The sequence below is a fragment of the Macaca thibetana genome, chromosome 9 (assembly GCF_024542745.1).
Source record: "Macaca thibetana thibetana isolate TM-01 chromosome 9, ASM2454274v1, whole genome shotgun sequence".
Lineage (NCBI taxonomy): Eukaryota > Metazoa > Chordata > Mammalia > Primates > Cercopithecidae > Macaca > Macaca thibetana.
The window spans coordinates 42,927,880-42,948,724 of NC_065586.1; the positions used below are offsets into that span (position 1 = coordinate 42,927,880).

General features: G+C 45.6%; 2 protein-coding genes across 2 annotated transcripts in view; both read right to left on the reverse strand.

Moving 5' to 3' along the window:
• Positions 1 to 20,845, reverse strand: part of LOC126963224 (mitochondrial import inner membrane translocase subunit Tim23) — a 901,060-nt gene that overhangs the window by 64,797 nt on the left and 815,418 nt on the right. The window lies entirely within an intron of this gene.
• Positions 4,849 to 20,845, reverse strand: part of LOC126962961 (anthrax toxin receptor-like) — a 92,175-nt gene continuing 76,178 nt past the window's right edge. The window contains exon 18 of the mRNA XM_050804723.1: positions 4,849 to 5,274. Within this exon, the coding sequence (XP_050660680.1) occupies positions 4,849 to 5,274 (426 nt within the window). The remainder of the gene's footprint in view (positions 5,275 to 20,845) is intronic.

The window sequence follows — 20,845 nt, forward strand, 5'->3', positions numbered from 1 at the left end:
CTCTCGCCACTCCTATTTGACATAGTATTGGAAGTCCTAGCTGGAGCAATCAGGTAAGAGAAAGAAATAGAAGGTATCCAATTGGAAAGGAGGAAGTCAAATTATCTCTGTTTGCTGATGACATGATTGTATACCTAGAAAACCCTAAAGACTCTTCCAATAGACTCCTAGACTTGATAAACAACTTTGGTACAAAGTTTCACGAGATATAAAAATCAATGTACAAAGATCAGTAGCATTTGTATACATCAATAACATGGAAGCAGAGAACCAAATCAAGAACTCAATCTCATTTACAATAGCCACACTAAAAAAAAAAAAAAAAAAGGAAGAAACAAAAAAAAAAAAACTAGCTAGGAATACATCCCTAACCAAGGAGGTGAAAGATCTCTATAAGGGTAACTATGAAACACTGATGAAAGAAACCATAGATGATGCAAATGGAAAAACATCTCATGCTCATGGATTGGAATAATCGATATTGTTAAAATGACCATATTCCCTAAAGCAATCTATAGTTATGACACAATTCCTGTCAAATTTTCAACATTATTATTCACAGAACTAGAAAAAAAAATTCTAAAGTTTATATGAAACAAAATAAAGTCTAAGTAGCCAAAGTAATTAAGAGAAAAAAAAAAAATCCAGAGGCATCATACTGCTTGACTTCAAACTATACTACAACACTGTAGTAAAACAGCATGGTACTAGTACAAAAAATGGACATGTAGATCAATGAAACAGAATAGAGAGCCCCAAAATTAAAGCTACATACCTACAATTAATAGATGTTTGACAAAGTCAACAAAAATAAACAGTGGGGAAAGGACAGACACCCTATTCAATAAGTGGTGCTGGAAAAATTGCTAGCCACATGCAGAAGAATGAAACTGGATCCTATCTCATTGTAAACAAAAATTAATTCAAGATGGATTAAAGACCCAAACAAGACCTGAAACTATAAAAATCCTAGAAAAAAAAAAAACTAGGAAAAATGTGGATATCAGCCTAGGCAAATAATTCATGACAAAGACCCCAAAAGCAAATGCAACAAAAACAAAAATAGGCAAATCAAACTTAATTAAACTGGAAAGCTTCTGCACAGCAAAAGAAATGATCAACAGAGTAAACAGACAATTTACAGAATGGGAGAAAATATTTGCAAATTACACTTCCTACAAAGAATTAATATCCAGAATATATAAAGAAATCAAACAACTAAACAGAAAAAACAAGCAACCTTATTAAAAATTGAGCAAAGGATATGAAGACGTTTCTCAAAAGAAGAAATATAAGCAGCAAACACATGAAAAAATTCTAAACATTGCTAATTATCAGATAAATGCAAATTAGCACCACACTGAAATATCATTTTACACCAGTCAGAATGGCTATTTTTAAAAAGTCAAAAAACAACAGATGTTGTTGTGGATGTAGACAAAAGGAAACGTTCATACAATGTTGGGGGAAAAGTAAATTGGTTCAACATCTGTGAAAATCGGCATGGAGACTTCTGAAAGAACTAAAAATAGAACTACCATATGATTCAGTAGTCCAACTACTGGGTATCTATCCAAAGGAAAAGAAATCCTTATACTAAAAAAAGACACCTGTACTAGTATGTTTATCTCAGCAATATTCACAATAGCAAAGTCATGGAACCAATGTTGACCAGATAAATAAAATGTGGTATATATACACTATGAAATACTATGCATCCATAAAAAATGAAATCATGTTCTTTGCTGCAATGTGATGGAGGTGGAGGCCATTATCCTAAGTGAACTAACTCAGAAACAGAAAATCAAATACCACACGTTCTCACTTATGAGTGGGAACTAAACAATGGGTACACAGAGACATACGGATGGAAATAAGAGATGCTGTGGACTCCAAAAGGGGAGAGGGTGGGAGGGGGATGAGGGTTGAAAGACTACCTATTGGAAACAACATTCAGTATCTGGGGGATTGGTACACTAGAAGCCCAATCTCCACCAGTACACAATATACCCATGTAACGATCGTGCACATGTACCCCCTGAATCTAAAATTCAAAAAGGCAGCCCACCTGTAACTCAGCCCACCTGCATGATCAAGGGCTGTGTCCCTTTTCTCCCTTCACTAGGGTGAGGAGCCCCTGACTGATGCCAAACCTGGGGGATCAACTCAGCTGGAGAGGAGGAGGCAGGGCAGGAGTGGCCCATGGAAGCATGGCTGGCAAAGTTCCCTCTGCCTGCCCCTGCTATCACTGTTCAACACAGAAAGCCTGGGAGGCTCCCTGTGGGTGGCCAGAGTGGAGGGCCCTCCCCTCTGATGTATATTCTGAGCTCACCTTCTTAATATATGACTTCCTCCCTTGAGGGATGAGGAAGGATGACAGGCGCTAGCTTGAGTTCACATTGGCTAAACTCCAAAGGCTCTCAATCCCCATTAACAAACAGTTATGTTGATTTCACCAGGATCACATAAAGCTCTTCATGAAATTGTACACATACATTTCTTCCTATGGGGTCTCAGAGTTGCAGGGATGGGAAGCAACATCTTTATGTTTCCACGTGGGTAACACAGAAGAAATAAAGTCTCTCTACATTTCATGTTATTTCAACTCCCTTTCTGCCTAATGAAAGCTTTCCCACACTTTTCCTGGTGTCATGAGTACAGTGAACATTTTCTCCCTTAGTGTTGAGAGATACGCAGTCCCAGGCACCTTGTAAATTTACTTTGGCTGCTCTGGGCACATTTTTATATGGCTGTAGGCATTAGGCAGCTGGGTCAGGCAGTCTAGCAGCCAGAGGGTGTACTGTCTGTCTGGCTGTCCCTTCCCACACCTGCAAGGGCATGCATCCTACCTCTCTGGACCCTGTCTCATTGCGCTGCACACAGGCCATGCACCTGCTCACCAGGTACCAGGTGCCCTTATCATAAATATCTCCACCTATCTTAGCAATGAGGTGGGAACGCTCAATCTTTGTGAAAATCTCTGTATTTACAGGACCAGAGGTGTTTTGTTTTGTGAAAGAAAAACTCTCTAAAAAAACAAAGCAAGACAAAAAATTGATGAAGCCAGACCTCCCATTGCAGGAAGAATGTTGAGAAGTGAAGTGTGGAGGGGCAGCATACTCTCGAGTACCCAGAGTTGCTCAGGGAATGAGCCTCCAAATGGGGAAAAACCAAATGACTGGGTCCCGTCCACCCCCAGGGACTCTAGCACCCTCTTCCATTTCCTCAACATTGACCTGGTTTATTTCTCTGGACGCCTTGTGCAGGGCGTTGTGCGCCTGGAAAAGCCTCCCGTAACCAGCTTGGAGACAGATGTGCAGACACAGAGGGGAGGGGCTGGGGAAGGGTGGGAGAGACTTGCTTCCCATCATGGCAGCTGGCAGGACCCAGATGCAGAGTCCAGGCTGCGGCAGGACAGGAGGGTGCAAGACGGAGAAGGGGGACAAGAAAGAGTAACTCCTCGGGATGATGGCACTGAAGGTCAAAGTCATGCGACCTAGAGAAAGCCCCCAAAGCCCTACACACATAAGCAAGCCATTGCGTTGAAGCCTAAAAAACAAACAAAAAAAAAATGGGAGGGGGGACAGTGTGGTTATCACTGTCAAATTAGTCAATACTGTTTAAAATCCAAACCTGGTATATTTTTAAGTTGTACTTGTCTTTCAGAATTTCTATGGAAAAGCACAAATATTTCATTCCAGTAGATGGGGGAGGTGGAGAGCCTTTTATTTACTCTCAAAGATGGATTAGGGATGACTGGAAAACGTCAGCCCTAGCCCCCCAGGGGTCCCCTTCCTGACGTGCTCAGGAGCCCCATGTGGGGTGCCCATGGCCTGTGTGGGTGGCACCTTGGGCAGTCATGCAGCCACCATGTGCACACGGTGGGCGGTAGGACACTGCCTGTTGACACTTATCTCTGTTGGGGCTGTGGTTTCTTCTATGGGGACAAATGATTAAGGAGGGAAGTTTATCTTTTCTAGTGAAATGAGGAGGATTACCTGAAATTTGCCTGGTCTTGGGGATGGTATGGGGTATCTGGGAAGATAATTAGCATTTCCAGAAAGGGCCTCACTGCCTTCTGGGAAACATTCAGAATTTGAGTAGCCAAAAAATGGAAACCAGGGACAAGAAGATGAGGAGTACAGGAAATGAGATATGCAAGTATTTGTCCTTTCAAAAAGCTAGGGAGGGGCCAGGTGTGGTGGCTCACGTCTGTAATCCAATGCTTTGGGAGGCCGAGGTGGGTGGATCACCTGAGGTCAGGAGTTTGAGACCAGCCTGACCAACATGGTGATACCCCATTTCTACTAAAAATACAAAAATTAGCCAGGCGTAGTGGCAGGCTCCTGTAATCCCAACTACTCGGGAAACTGAGGCAGGAGGAGAATCACTTGAACCTGGGAGGCGGAGGTTGCAATGAGTTGAGATCACACCATTGCACTTAGCCTGGTGCAAGAGTGAGACTCTGTTTCAAAAAACAACAACAACAAACAAAAAAAAAAAAGCTGGAGAGGGAGACACAGTATTGAATTCTTATATTTCAAGACTTTTTGGGCTTTTTAAATGGAGAATTTGGCCTAAGGCCTCATGTGTCCCAGCTGTTGATGATAGATGAAGTCGGGGCTGTTGGGAGTGGAATGCATCCATGCCTGGCATCCCCACGGCACCAGGGCGCTGTGTTGTGGCAGGTGCAGTATAAATCCAGGTCACTCGTAGGACAAGCTCCCTGGTGACAAACGCAATCTTTTTTTCATCAGCAAGAATTCAACTCCTTTGACCATAAGAAAAGACTCAATGTGTATGTCCAGTTCAGCAACAAAAGCCTGTTAATCTTGGGTATTTGGCGCATTAGAAGTTGGGCTCCGAGGGAGGGAGGGACAGAGGGGGTTCTGCAGTGTGCCTGAGCAGTGGGGACAACAGCGGCAGGATCCTGGAGGGAGGCCTTGAGCACCTAGCAGGGAGGAGGTGGCACCTGGAGGAGCAGGTGACGGGGAGGCACTGCCGGCCAGGTTGAAGGCAGCTCTTTGGACTGCACAGAGTCTGTGCTTGGGAAAAGTACTCCGGGCTGTGTCTCAGGCAGATCCTAGGGCTGCAGGGAGCCTGTTTGAGGGCAAGGCACTCCCTGCTGTGTTGGTTGTGTCTCAGGCACATCCTTGAGCGGCAGGGAGCCTGTGGTAGGGAAAGGGACTCCTGGCTGTGTGGAAAGCAGATTCTTGGGCAGCAGGGAGCCTGTGCGTATTGGGACGGTGCAAGGGCTAAGCTGAGGTACCTCCCCTGTAGGGAAGAGAAGAGAGAGAAGGTCACTGTGATGCCATTGGAATTGGGCTCAGAAGGCTGCGGCTGCCTGGCTCAAGGGGTGAAGCCAGGACCCATCGGGACCACAGGGTGGCCTTGCTGAGCTCCTCCTCTCTCCCCTGGGTGCTGCCTCCAGTCTGGACTCCTCCTTCCAGACTTGGTTCTAGCGTTAAAAGTCCCCTCTGCCTCTCCAGGCAGCCCTGGGTCTCTGACTCTGGACTCCCTCAGCCCTCGGTTAAAATTGTTTGCTTCCGCCTGGCAGCTAGGAGGAGGTCCCAATTACCTCTGTGCCCCAGCATGGCCTGGAAGGCTCTAGTGAGCATGTAGAAGGGATGAGTGCTCACCACAGCCCTCAAGGCTGGCTCCAGGGTACCTTGGGTGGGTGATGAGCTGAGAAGGCAGCAGCTCCACGGTTCCCTTGGTTTGGGAAGAGGATGATCCAGACCCGTAGGAACAGCTAATTCTGTCTTGCAGAAGCAGCTGCTGTGCTTTCATCCTGGGCACACACCAGTGCAGCCAACCCACCACCCACACAGCTGCAAGCCACACAGAGATTGTCTTTGGGTTCGTCTGCGATGCCTGTCTCTCTGCTGGCTTCTTAGGCCAACGATCGGGGCAAGCCTGTCTGAAGACTTGATCTGGGCCTTTCTAAAAAGCCCTCAGGGTTACTCTAAGTAAGGTCAAAGGGACTGGGGTTTAATCTAGCCTCTGACCTCAGGCAAGTCACTCAACCTCTTGGGAATGGCTTTCCCATCTCTCAAATGGGCCCAGCAATACCAAACACGGATTGGTCACCCCAAGTCCATTCTTCCTGTCTTCCTTACTAACGAGACCTGATTTTGTTAAGAGAGGCAATGTGTGCAACAAACCACCATGGCACATATTTACCTATGTAACAAACCTGCACATCTGCACATGTATTCCAGAACTTAAAATTAAAAAAAAAACAAAAAAAAAAAAGAGAGAGAGGCAAGGTGCTCAGCTGTAAAATGACCGTTTTTCCCAGTCTCCCTTGCTGAGCAATGTGGCCACGTGAATGCATTCTGGCAATGGAGTATAAACAGGAATTGTTGGGCATTGCTTTAAAGAAGGCTGCTTTCCCTTTTTCCTTCTTCTTCCTGCCTGGAGTATGAGTGTGATGCCTGGAGCTCCAGAAACCATCTTGTAAGCACGAAAACAAATTGAAAGCCTGGCCTTTTCAAGGAGAATTGTTAGGTTTCCCCAAAGCTGTTCTCTTGGGGCTTAGCAGGCAGGCAATGAGATTACAGTCTTTCTCAGAGCCCCTCAGGTCTCCCATTTCTCAATTTGTATAGGCTGTCCTCTGTTTCTGGAATGTTCTTCCTAATGTTGTCTGCCCAGTGAACTGCCGCTCACCTTTTCAGACTCAGCTCCCGAGTGGCCTCCTACAGGAAGCCCCTTATCCTTGCTCCCAGCTAAAGTGACCACCCTGCTTGGTCTTTCTGGTCATGTGCTGGCAGAAGGCTGAGCCCGTTGTGGGAATCGCCCTGTCCCTCTAGATGTGCCTGTCCCTGCTCTGCATGCATGAGGACTGTAACTGCATCCCCTTCCGCATCTGTGGCTGGAGGGCTGCAGCAGGCTCCCAGGATGTCGGTGGGCATATGCCACTTCGCCTTGACCTCCCCATCTGTGATGTGGCGCTGACGATACCCACAGACCACGGCAGGAGCAGCAGCCCATCAACGCTTGTGGCTTCCCTGGCGTGGGGCCTGCTCAGCTCCTTCTCCACTCAAGGCCACCCTTCCCAGGCTGTCTGGAATCCCAGGGGTTCCCTGCCAGGCCAGTCTCAGCCTAATGGTCCCCAGGAAACCCTCCATTCCTCACAGGTGTTCCCCAGAGCGTGCAGACTTTGAGCTTGCTTGAACCTGTCATTCATGCATAAAGCCTCCCCTTGGGCATGTGAGTGACAAGTGCCTCAAATGCTGGATTCCCTTATGGAGACGGTCCCTCTCTTACTGAGAGGGGCCCTTCTCCCCTCTAGGCCCCATCCTGGGACCTGCCCTCTCCTGCCCCTGCCCTCCTAATCCCCATCCAGGATGATGCTCACTTTCCTCTTGTGCCCCCTCAGACCCTGTCCTGAGCCACCTGTGTCTGCAGCTGCCTGTCCACCCTCCTCCGTGCCCGATTGGGCTCCTGCCACCTGTTCAGGGATTCAGGCTTCCTTCTTAGTACAGTCCAAGTGTGTCAGCCTGCTCTCCCTGGTTCCGCCTTTCCCCAAATCTAGTCCTCCCAGGACCATCTTCCCTCCCAGCTCACATCCTCCAGAGATGCTCCGCATTGCTGGCAAGACCCAGTCCCTCCACCCAGCCTGCATGCCAGACCTTCCCCTGCCAGGCTCTTGGGGTCTCCACACCCTGCCTTCAGGCAATCAAATCCCAGCTACTAGAAGAGCTGGCTGTGCCCTGGCACCCTCCCTCGCTCCTCTGCCTTGAGGGCTCTGCTCCTTACCTCTCCATGTTGCACATCTAAGCCCAGCCATCCTGAGCCTCAGCCTCAGCTCTGATGCTGCCTCTGACAAGCTGCCTTCCTTGAAGGGGAGCACTCTGGTCCCAAAGCCCCAGAGCACTAGAGCTGAGTCTCTTTCTCTTTCTCCAGCCTCTCTCTCTCCTTGCAGCGCAGAGTTGGGGTCCCTTCACATAACAGCACCCTCACCCTGCCTGCCCCAGGTCACACACAAAGCTCAAGGCCGAACCCAGAGCAAGAGTGACCAGAGAGTCTACGGGCTTGGCCCAGACCTCTGCCTGGAGGCACACAGATGATTTCTCTACCTTTCCTTGGGGCTCAGGAAGGTTCAGTACTGTATTGCACCCACCACTGCCCTCCTGACCACAAGCCGACTAGACCCAGAGAGCAGGTCACTTCATCAGTGCTGGGCCATAGTCCAGGCCTCACAGAGGTGGCTTTGTCATGGGGGCTCAAAACCCCACCTCACTCTTCCTGGGCACCACGCACACTATACGGCCCAGGCAAGATCTTGGCATCTGCTCAGTGCTCTCCTCTGTCCACTCAGGCCTCACCCCCAACCATTTTTCCTCTGAGCAATCCCTGGGGGCAGCCAAGGCCATTGTGCTCACACCCTCTTCTGGCATGGTTAGAAGGCATGGCAGAACCAGAAAGGATAATGCCACTCCCAGAAGGAGGTGGCCCCTCCTCCTGGCACTGCCCACCCAGCCTGGGGGACCTGTGGTGATGTTGTGAGGGGCTGCCTCTGTTCATCTTTGTGGGAGGGGGAAGTGCCAGCTATGGGGTTCCAGGGGCCTGCTAACTGCTGTCCACTCGTTTCTCCCTGCCTTCCATCAACCCTGACACCAGTGCTGGGTGAGGGCAGGGGTGAGTCACCCTGCCCAGCCCCTGTTTCTTCCTTTTATTCATCTCTACTCACAGCTATTCCTTCTTTTTATCCATCTCTACTCACATATTGTGAGTCCACTAACATTTTTAATAAGTTACCCTTTTACCATGAAGATGAAAAAAAAAAAAAAAAAAAAAACACCCAGATGCCTTACAAAGAAAGACCTTCTGATCAGCCAGGTCTTCCTGCGATAAACACCTTTACTCCATGGCCTAAAACTGAGCTTCGAGCCACTGTAAAGGACTTCCCTGACCCAAGGATGAAGCCTCAAGGGTTTACTGAGGAATTTAGAATGGCTCCCTGACCTTAGCCAATTTATTCACATAATATTGGGGCCTGGAGAAGCTAAGAAATGGATGGCAGCAGCAGAATGGGGTGGACCTGAGGAGGATATTAAAGACCCCCGAAAACCCCTGCATGAGAAGGGTAAAAGGAGCTAGAAAAAAATGCTGAAAACATTTTACATTCAGTTCCTAAGGTCATTCCAGAAAAAATTGACTGGTGCATCATCCAACCCTGCAGACCAAAGCAGGAGGAACCAGTTTCAGATTACAGAACTTGTTAGAAGCACTGTTTCTGAAACATTTTATGCTCAAAATATAGCACAGAGTATTTCCTTCAGGGACTGGAATGGCATTAACTGCTGTATTTACAAATGAACTCCGTCCTGAACTTGGCAGTTCAATTAAAACACATAAGCCAGGATGGAAAGTTACAGACATGACTGAATTGGTGGCCTTAGCTGAACATTTTGAGAAGACTCTAGAGCAAGAAAAAACCCAAAAGGCTAACGATCTTATGCCTCTCCAATTACAACAGTTACAGGGGCCAAGACCAAAGGGTCCTTCCCATTTTTATTTTAAATCACAAGCAAGAGGTCCAGAATAAGGAATTCCTTATCCCAAGGTGGATGACTTAATCGCAAACACCCAGGACACTGGGAAAGGAGATCGTTGACTTTTGTCTCAGTCCACCACCAAGCCTCCTCCCTTTAGGCTGGACTGGTTCACCACTAGAGGGGACCCAAGAGATTTTAATTTTCAGGATAATAAAAATAGACAAGGCTCAGGGATTCTCTGGTAAACTGCTCCCCAAAATACCTTTAAATAAACATAGAAAAACAAGACTTAAGCTGGGAATCCTGTGCAATGCTGGTGTACACCAGGGTCGCCTTATCCAGCATAAACCCTACTTTAATAAGCCAACAAATCTCTTGGAGTGAAAAGATCATCTCTGTGGTGAGCGTTTCTAATCAAGTTCAAGAGGCTTCCGTATCTGAACCCGTCTAATCAACTTGGGGCTATTTGCAGGAAAATGTACCTTTCTACTATGTAATACTGATCCAGTAAACTTGCCAGGGCAGGACTTTCAAAGTTGAAAGGGCACATACAATTCTCCTCAGAGGGAGAAGCAATCGTAGAGATTCCTGAGTCTCCTGAACCAGAACGGTTGTGCTCTCTACAGACAGATCGATAAGATCAAAACTCAGGCCCATAACGAAACACCTTTCTAAAACCCCGGAATATTTATGGGTCTCTACCTCAAATGATAGAGAAAGAATTAAAAGTGTGGAGTCTATAAAGGTCCAAACTGGTCATTCTAAGTCTTTCCTTAAATTACTCCAATATACACTAAAACCTAATGACATTAAAGGGCTCTCACAATTGCAGGAGACTTAACTAAGCTAGGATTTAGAGTTCCACGTATCAGTCTTTGTTAACACTTCCATCCTACCAGTTAAAAAACCAAATGAATGAGATTGAAGATTTGTTCAAGATCTATAGCTAATTAATACAATTATAATACCAAGATTTCCCATAGTCCCAAATTTGAATACTTTATTATCTAATGTACCCACTGATTTAAAGTGGTTCATGGTAACAGACCTCCGCTCAACCTTCTTTAGCATTCCAGTTCATAAAGATAGTCAACATTTATTTGCTTTCACTCGGAAAAATCAGCAGTACACCCGGCCTTTTCTATTTTTCCCAGGCATTGCCTCAGTACTTAATAACCCTACAGTCTTCTGGACATTCTACTGTTACTCAGTATGTAGATGACCTTTTATGCTCTCCCGCTCAACAGTGCTCTGAAATTGACTCAATTTACCTTTTATAGCAACTCACACATAAAGGTCACAAGGCCTTGATGGAAAAACTTCAATTTTCAAGAGAAAAAGTTCACTATTTGGGACATGACTTGACTGCTGAAGGGATTTCCCTCTCGCCTGGGAGAATTAAAAACTATTCAACATTTTCCTCGGCCTGGAACCGAAAGACATTTAAGAGGTTTTCTTGTACTCACAGGACATTGAGGATCCTGGGTTCCAAATTTTCCCTGAATCGCCTCACCATTGTTTTAGCTCACTAGAAATGCAGTATGGGAATCTTTACCTTGGAAAGACAGTCCAGGCTTTTAACTATGGCCTTATGACAGCCTCCGGCTTCAGGATTTCCAGACTACGCTAAACCTTTTACCTTGGTTGTTCATGAACACAACAATCAGGTACTGGAAGTTCCTACTCAAGAACACGGGGGAAACATAGGCCCACTGCATATTCCAGCCTGCAGTTAGACCCAGTAGTTAGGGCATATTCGAATCATTTAAAAGCAGTAGTAGCAGCAGCCAAGTTGGAAGCTTCATCTGAACTGGTTTTAGGGAATGAACTCAATTCACAAGTTCAACATACTGTGAAAAGTCTATTAAATTTCAACAAAACACAACATTTTTCAGCAAGCCAGCTAACATCTTATGAAATTCTTCCTCCTATCTTCTAATCTCCATCTAAAATGCTGCAACCTACTTAACCCTGCTATTGTATTAACTCCACCTGACTCTGGTGATGACCACATTGTGTAAGTGCAGTATTGGAAGTAGTGGCCTCTTGTGTTGATTTACGAGACAGTACGTTAGCTAATCCTGAGTTATTATTTCTTTTGTTCATAGGTCCTATGCCAAAAACTCAAAAGAAAATATCAGGCAGGATATGCCATTACCACCCAAAATGAGCTAATAGAGGAGGGAACTCTTCCTCAACTGAAGTCAGCTCAACCCACAGGCTTTTTGCTCTCACCCAAGCCTGTCCTATAGCTAAGGACAAGTCAGTAAATATTTACCCAAATAGAAGAGTAGTACACAATTTTGGCATGTTATGGAAACAACAAGGGTTTCTTACTTCTAGTGGGATCCCCATTAAAAAAACGGACTCCAAGTAGATAAACTCCTTTCTGCTACCTGGTTACCATCAGAGATTGCCATTATTAAGATTGAAGCTCATACGTGTAAAACTGAACCTGAATATAAAAGAGATGCTCTTGAAGATATGTATGCCATATCAGCTAGTGCTGAAACTGTTAGGATATACAATTTAAATTAACTCTGTAAGATTGATCCAAGTCAATTCCCTCATGATGACCTACTCAATAAACACTGCAGTGCACTTGATTTGGAAAAATAAATTTGGTATCTAAAGGATATAAATTCAATGTTAAGCATAGACTCACAGAGGGCTCAGCTGGCTGCTTGGCCTTTCCTGAGTCTTTGAAGCTTCTATTATTAAAAGCTCTGAATTCCACAGCTTGTCCTGGAACAGAATCCACGTTACGAAGAAATATTGGTGGGATGACTGTTCCAGAATTGCTAAAATGGTTTATAATCAATGTTTGGTTTGTCAAACTCATAATCCTGGGAAAACAATAAAAACTTCAGGTAGTATATTTTCACCACTTGATGGGATTTTTTTTTTTTTTTTTTTTGAGACAGAGTCTCACTCTGTCACCCGGGCTGGAGTGCAGTGGCATGATCTTGGCTCACTGCAACCTCTGCCTCCCGGGTTCAAGTGATTCTCCTGCCTCAGCCTCCCAAGTAGCTGGGATTACAGGCACATGCCATCACACCTGGCTAATTTTTTATATTTTTAATAGAGATGGGGTTTCACCATATTGGCCAGGCTGGTCTCAAACTCTTGACCTTGTGATCTGCCTGCCTTTTGAACACTTACAGATGGACTTCATTCAGTTGCCAACCTCAACAGGGTATCAGTATGTCCTTGTAGTAGTTTGTATGTTTTCTGGTTAAGTAAAGGCATTCCCATGTGGGAAAGCTGATGCAATGACAATAGACAAGAAAATATCAGAAAATGTGTTTCCTTCTGGCGACTCACTGGAGAAATCTCCAGCAATAAGGAAACTCATTTTACTGGGCAAATTATAAAGCACTTAAATAAGATATTATGGACATGATGGCACTATCATTGTCCTTAGCCCTCTGTCTTCTGGAAAAGTTGAAAGAACAAATGACATCTTAAAACTCAAATTGACAAAGTTAACTGAGTCAATTGGGTTGCCTTAGCCAAAGGTACTGTCATTGGCTTTGATGATATTCAGATATGCTCCTACTGGAAAACATAAGTTGATACCTTATGAAATAGTCACTGGAAGGCATATGCCCCTAGGAATAGAACCGCATGCCTCTCCCACTCTCCTAAACTCTGATATGCCTGAAGTTGGAAGGCTTTAATGCATTATGTCAAAGTGTATTCTCACTATGTAAAGGAAGCTTTTTATGGTGCACCAACTGAGGATAATCAAACTCTTCACGGTCTGGAATCTGTAGCTTGGGTCTTCTGGAAATGACGTCAGAGGAAAATTGCTTTGAACCTCATTGGAAGGGACCATACCAAGTCCTTGTCACCACCCACACTGCAGTGAGGCTTCAGGGACTTGGACCTTGGGTCCACATTTCACAACTCAGAAAGGCCCCTTCAAACTCTTGGGACTGTATATCTCTTGGAGACTTTAAGTTAAACCTGATGAGAGAAATTTCTCCCCAGAAGCAGACAACATCCTAGAAATGGACAACTTTTCAAAGATTATAAATTAAGATTTCTCTGACATCATGGAAACCTTAAGCTTTTGTCTTTCCCCCTCATTTCCTGCTGTCCTAATCCTTTCCTTTTCTCTACAAGAAAATTCATGGGACCATAATCAGTGGATGGCTTTAGCTCAAGCTTCTGCTCTAGCATAAAACCCGAGTAATTGGGTTTGTGGGCTAAAACCAAAAAAATGAAGAAACAATTCCGTTAATGCCAGTGTTGCTCTATGTTCCCAAAGAGAATCACCCTGAAACTCCAAAGGAAGAGTGGAAAGTTATCCTTGATACACTAAACATCACTGCTACTTGCTTTTCTGCACTTGCTAGAAACAACACTCTAACATTTCCAACTACTAATGATTGTTACCAAATATAGAAAATCTATTCAAGTGATACCTGCAAAAGGTATATTTGGCTTCCAGGCACTAGTCCCTCAAGACCTGGGAATTACCTGTGTGGGTACAAATAATTACTTGTATAATGTCACCAGATTAAATTCAGTAGGGTACTTTTTAAAAACTAAATGTGGTTATATACCTTTACAACTATTATAAGGGAAGTACAAAAAAGCAAACTTCCTTTTATGCAGACTAATGAGAAAACAATTTTTTTTTGAGACAAAGTCTCCCTCTGTACCCCATGCTGGAGTGCAGTGGCATGATCTTGGTTCACTACAACCTCTGCCTCCTGGGTTCAAGCAATTCTCATGCCTCAGTCTCCCAAGAAGCTGGAATTACAGGCATGTGCCACCACACCCAGCTAATTTTTGGATTTTTAGTAGAGATGGGGTTTTGCCATGTTGGCCAGGCTGGTCTTGAACTCCTGGCCTCAAGCAATCTGCCCACCTCGGCCTCCCAAAGTGCTGGGATTACAGGAGTGAGCCACCGTGCCGGGCCATGGGTGAACAAATTTAACAAACCTTGCTCAAATACAACTAAATAGCCCACTTTTCCAACCCCTAAGGGCCTATATTTAGTCAGCAGAGAATCTGCTTATTCCATTCTGCTGAACCCCTGGGAGGTCTGCCTGGCTATAAAATTTAAGAATTTCCCCAATTTAATGATTAGCTCTAAATTTCATACAGTGGGTTCCCCACTACCGGCAAGAATGAGGCCCCAGGAAACCAACTGAAATCTTTCCTCAGTAGAAACTGTCTCCTCTTTGTCTGTTTCGAAGTTGGTGCTAACTTCAGTTATTGACTGTTTTTGCTTCTGATCACAGGAGCTATCATGGGAACTTCCATGGGAAGGTATTTGAAAGGCAGGAGTTAGCCATATCAAATAGCCAGATGTGAACCATGGGTAAAAGTCATACTCCAAAAGAGAGATGATGACACATGCATTCACATGGAACATCATGCAGCTTCAGATCTCCTCTTTGCTACAGTTGAGGGCTTGTGTTTGGTACTGAACACAAGTGAATGTTGTACCTATCTCTCCTCTGATCTTGTTACTACAGAAAGCTTAATTTACAAGGTGGCTGGTATTACTGTTTTCTTGGACTCTGCCACCAAATACATTAAGAAAATCTCTCAAGAGAAATGAGCACATAATGTGTTCATGGGAGCAACTGACAGTTGATTTGCAGGCATTGTAAATGGTGGATGACAAACTTGGGTTTTCTAATCTTTATATTTATTCTAGTGACGTTCCAGGCTACCATGCTTGTGTTACCAGGCTAACAACAAAGTTGAATGCCTCTATAAATCAGGCCATTTTACAGTGAATTATGGCCTGTACATCCTGAACAAAGACTATGACCAATCGACTGAAATACTGTTGAGATGCCTGTACTGCCTGAACCGTGACTTGATTGATTTGGGACAGTTTGCTTCATAAGAAATATTGTTAAGGAGTTCACTTTGGTCTTTGGATATCATTCTCTTTATAGTCATCCTGATAGTCCCTGTGGTCCACCGCACCCTCCGAAACCTTCGATGTTTTGTATGCAACCATCCATTGAGCATAAGTGGTCTCACTTCCACTAAGTCAGCAACAGCAGACAAAAGTATTGAACTGGCACGATGTTGTGACTTGTGAATTCCATGCTGAGATCAAATAACTCATTTATGATGGTGACAGAGAGTGGCATCAATGCCCAAAGTTTTGGTCAACCTCTCCAAATTGAGAGGCCTCTCAAAAGAGTGAAATTGTTAAATAAAACTAAAATTTGGCCTGAGAAAGCCTCCATACTCACATATTTGAGTTCTCACATATGAACACAACCTAACTCGGTACCTAAAAAACTGAAAACCCAACTGCGGAGTGTGCTTCTATAACAGGAGCTGAGCCTCAGCCATTCACAGCAGCCACACTTCAGCCACTCACAGCAGCCAACTGTTCAAATGAGGAGGACACACAGAGCTGTTGCCAGTTCTGCTGTTTCCGTACCTCAGTTCCCTTTTCTCTACGCCGTTTTGCCTTCTCTGTTCAGAAATCTTATTTGACTCTGTGGTAGCCCTGGAACCTCTCTGAGTCCGTCCTGACTCTGGGGGCTGCCCTATTTGGAATCATGTTTTTTTTTTTCTGCTCAACTAAACTCTGTTGCATTTAATTTGTCTGACGTTTTTCTTTTGACATATGTCAAACAATCCTTAAACATCCGTAAGTGCACTTGAGCTCACCTGCATACACACTGTCAGTACCAGGGGCTACCACCACAGTGACACACTCTATTTATTCCAGGGAGTGTGTGCGTGATTCGGGCCCATTATTTTATCAGCCTCTTGTTTTTCATTATTTTTGTTTTGTTTGGTGTTTTGAGAAGGAGTCTTGCTCTGTTGCCCAGGCTGGAGTGCAGTGGTGCAGTCTTGGCTCACTGCAACCTCTGCCTCCTGGGTTCACGCCATTCTCCTGCCTCAGCCTCCCGAGTAGCTGGGACTATAGGCGCCTGCCACCTCGCTCGGCTAATTTTTTGTACTCTTTAGTAGAGACGGGATTTCACTGTGTTAGCCAGGATGGTCTTGATCTCCTGACCTCGTAATCCGCCCAACTCCACCTCCTAAAGTGCTGGGATTACAGGTGTGAGCCCGCACCCAGCTGTTTTTCATTATTTTAATTTTTGGAGCTTAATGTTTAACATTGGATAAGGCAAATCTTCTCTCACTGCTTTTCTGTATTAAAAATTCCTTAATGATTCTTGACTGTCTATTTTTTTCAAGTGAACTTGTCATTTTGATAAAATTCCCTAAAAATGTTTCATTACAATTTTCACTAAAATAACATATTAAGCTCATGAAATCCTCTGGGGAAAGTTGACATTGTGCTCTAGATTTTTATATTTTCAAATTTGTCTTGTACCAATAAGTAAGGTTTTATGGTTTCTTTTCATCATGGTCAGCACATTTGTGTTACACTTACACATAGGTATTACGTTTTTTGTGGCTGTTGTAAAGAGAAAGGAATCTTTCATGTTTATTTCCACCTCCTTTGTTTCTACTTATTTATTGCAAAACATTCCAGTAAAAACTTAACCACAATAATTCCAGACCTAGTGTTTACCCACTGCTGAGGGATCCCCTTGATTTCCTCCGGAGCAGGACCCAGGGCACTAACACGGAGGCCACCTCCTCTCCTCTGCCCCAGCCTAACCCAGGAGATACAGGGAGCGCTAAGGTATGGGTCTGTACTTGTACTGATGGAGAGGAGCAGGGTTGGGTGCCTCACAGTAGAGGAGACCTCCAGGCCCCCTGAATCCATGGGGTAAGTGTAAGGCGATGAGGAGGTTCCTAGAGTTTGAGAGGGTCTCCTTCCTCACTGCCTCTCTACTGATTGCAGATATCTAAGCCAGCAACTGATCACTTCTCACATCAGCTCAACCACTCTAAGGTGAAGGGACATTTCCTGAAGTGATTGGCAAACAATCAGAAACCTTAATTGCCAGTGCTTTGGAGTTTTGGCTCAATCTTTGGATTTCCTGATTATGTTACAGAAGTGTGTGTGTGTGTGTCTGTGTGTGTGGGTGTGTGTGTGTGTGTGTTGGGGTGGAGGGGTGGAGGGGTGGTGCTGAGGAGTCGAAGGAAAGCTTGCTGTAACTGTACTACCAAAGTTATGATCTGAAACTTTCCCAAAAAGTGCTGGCTTCAAGAACGACTGCAAGCTGGGATTCCTGGACAGTTGGAGGCCACAGCCAGCCTGGCTTTGCCACGCCTGTCCCTTGGTCTAGCGCTCTCCATGGGTACATGATCAGGAGGAGAACTCAGAAGCTCCATGGTCATGAATGCATCCTAAGGCCCGTCTGCATTAAGCTCCAATTGTTACCCAGAACAACTCTCCCAGCAAACGTGAGCACGAATTTAGAAGGAGGTCTGCAGGTGACAGTGTGAAATCAAGATAATAATATTCACAAATGTATCATGTGTAAATTTCAGTAAATCCTCATCAGAAGCTGTCGATAGTTTCTTAGAAATCATGACTTCCAGTGAAACAGGGTACAAGAAAACCAACTGGATCATAGATTAATTGATACTAGAAATTTAAGGTCCTGTGGCATATATCTAGTCATGAAGACATCACCAAACTTCTAAATAAAAACCAAAATGCTTCTAATATTAAACATTGACATAAATGTGAGCTATACATACCCTTAAGAAAAGTTAATAAAAGCAAATAACATAATTATATACTCAGTTATTCTAGCTTAGGGTCGCAGGAGGCTGGAGCCTATCCCATCAGCTCAGGGTGCAAGGTGGGAACTAACCCTGGACAGGATGTCATGTCCTTGCACGTGCACTCACACACCCACACACTCACACTGAGCCCATAGAGACATGTCAATCCACCTGATGTGCACATCTGTGGGATGTAAGCGGAAACTGAAGTACCCAGAAAAATTCCCTGCAGCCATGGGAACCACATGCAAACTCCACACAGACATTGACCTCAGCCGGGAATGGATTTTTTTTCTGATCAGCATCATCATTTCTCACTCAGTGTTCAGATGACGTTGAATGAAATGTTATTTGAGGACCTTCTATGTGACATTTTGCACTGAAGAGAGATGCACTTGCAGGTGTTTCCATAGATCACTCTGACAGCAGGGCATGGGGTGGAACCCGACTCAGACATGAGCCTCCCCTTGGGTCAGTTCATAGCCCGGCTCTACCACTCAACGATCCTGCCATGTTGAGCCTATCACTAAACATCAGAGCCTCGGTGTCCACAGCTGTGAAATGCAGACAGTAGTGACTGCCTTGCAGGACAGAGAGGTGGCCATGAACACAGTAAGGACCTGGAGCCAGGCTGTTGGATGCTGGTCCTATTGCTTCCTGGTTGTGTGACCCTGGGTAGGTTACCTAACTTTGTAGGGCCTCTAGCTTCCTCCCCGCAATAGAGTTATGACATATGTTAGTTTGTGGAATATACTTGCAACAGTGTCTGACCCACCTTAAGATTGGGTATGAATGGCAGCTATGAGTCCTCTGGGTGTTGTGAGAATGAAATGAGATCCGGTTTCTAAAGGGCTTCCTGCTGTGGTGCGCACACGAATTAAACTCACTGCAGAGGCTGTTATATCATTGTGGGCACTACGTTTGGTGACAGAGAGTAAGGTTTCACATTATTAGCGTGACTTTCCTGATGGATCTAGCAATACTGTTTCCCATTAACATAATGAGCATCCACAGGATAAGGTGAAGGAGGATCGTCAGCATGGATGGGAGGTAGAGTTTGACTCAAGAGCCTCGGAGTCTTGCTGCTGCATTTTGTATGAGTGTGTAGTGAGGATGGCCTGGAAGAGGACGCTATCAAAAAATTTATTCAGGGAACTTGAAGGTGGTGGAGCAGGGAGACACACTCAATTTAAAACAAAAATTGAAAGTAAACAAGACTGACTGCTTTTGCCACAAAAATGTTGAGGTTTTTGGTAAACCAAGCCTTCGAGAATTTCCTGCATTATCATGTGCTGAAATGCAAAAATGTTTGGGTTTGCCGAAACCAGCAACTAAACAAGGTTTTAAAAGGCAGCAGCTCCTCTAAATTCGACAACACACTCCAGTTGAACAGACTCATCAATGTCCCGAGCTCATCACACCCCCAGGTCAGCCCACAATGCCAAGTCAGGAAGAGGAGTTTGGAAACAGCCTCCCCACAAGACCGGGGCATGGATGGAGAAAGAGGCATGCACTGCTTCTGTCAGGATCCGCCACACTGCTGAGGGCCTGAGTGAGTCTCTGTCTGAGGGGAGATCCTGGAAGAGGGGTGTGGAGCACACAGGTGGCCTCTTCACTCTGCCGTGAAGAGACAGACAGCCTACGCCTGTCCTGGGCAGGACGTCTCACCGATGCCTCCACAGCCCCGCAGTTGCAGTTGGGCTGCCTGGCTGGGGCCGAGTCGCCCTCCCAAGTCTGGTCTCCAGCGGTTTCTCCCTGAGATGCACTCTCTCTCCTCCAGCCTCAGGGCTCCTTCTCACTCAGGGACCCCCTGGCTCAGGCAGGAAGGTCACATTCCCAGTGTCTCCAAGCAGGAAGCTGCTGAGCTCGGCAGCAGCCTGGCTGGTGTCTGGCTCTGTACACTCAGGACTAGGCTTACAGGCCGACCCTGTGGCTCTGAAACGGGCTGCAGGTCTCAGGGGGACGCATCCTCTTTAGTGCATGACTCACGTTAGACCCTGGGGCCAACACACCGAAGGCTTAAAGAGGAGAACCGGGAACTCCTGCCAGATTGTCTGAATTCTTGGGTACCCGACAGAAATCTTGCAAGACACTCAGTTGGGTGTTCAGGACTACAGTTGGGAAGGACAAGGTTGAATTAGGTTGTGGCAGAGAAGCTAGAAGGAGCCCGGGTCTACAAGGCATAGCTATGGGCCTCCCTGGGTTAGGGACAGATATGGGGTTTATTTCTGATAGCGCTGGAGGCAGCCACTTACTATCTGGGTGGCCTTAGGCAACTCTCTTGGCCACTCTGAGCCTCTATTTTGCCATTAGTAAAACAGGGATTGTCTCTCCTTTTCCAAGAATTGCAAGGTGGACTTCACACGATGACAGTGGCAGCCTGGCAGAGCCCTGAGCAGTGGTAAGTGCCCTCTGTGATGCAATTATTCTGCCCCCCACCACCCCACCCCCAAACCTTAGCTTCAAAGAGCTGCCCTCGGGAATGAGACAATTTCAGAGACGTGCTCCATCCCGTCTCACCACACTGGGCAGTAAGGCCATTTCTGGCTCTTTCCCATGCCCATCCTCCCATCTCTTGCCTTCCCTCTGCTTGAGGTGCCTGTTTTCACACTCAGCCATCAAGCTCTATCCCTCCCACCTAAGTGTCTCACCTGTTCAGTGCATAAGGCTGGACTAGTGCTGTGTGACTGGAACTGGGC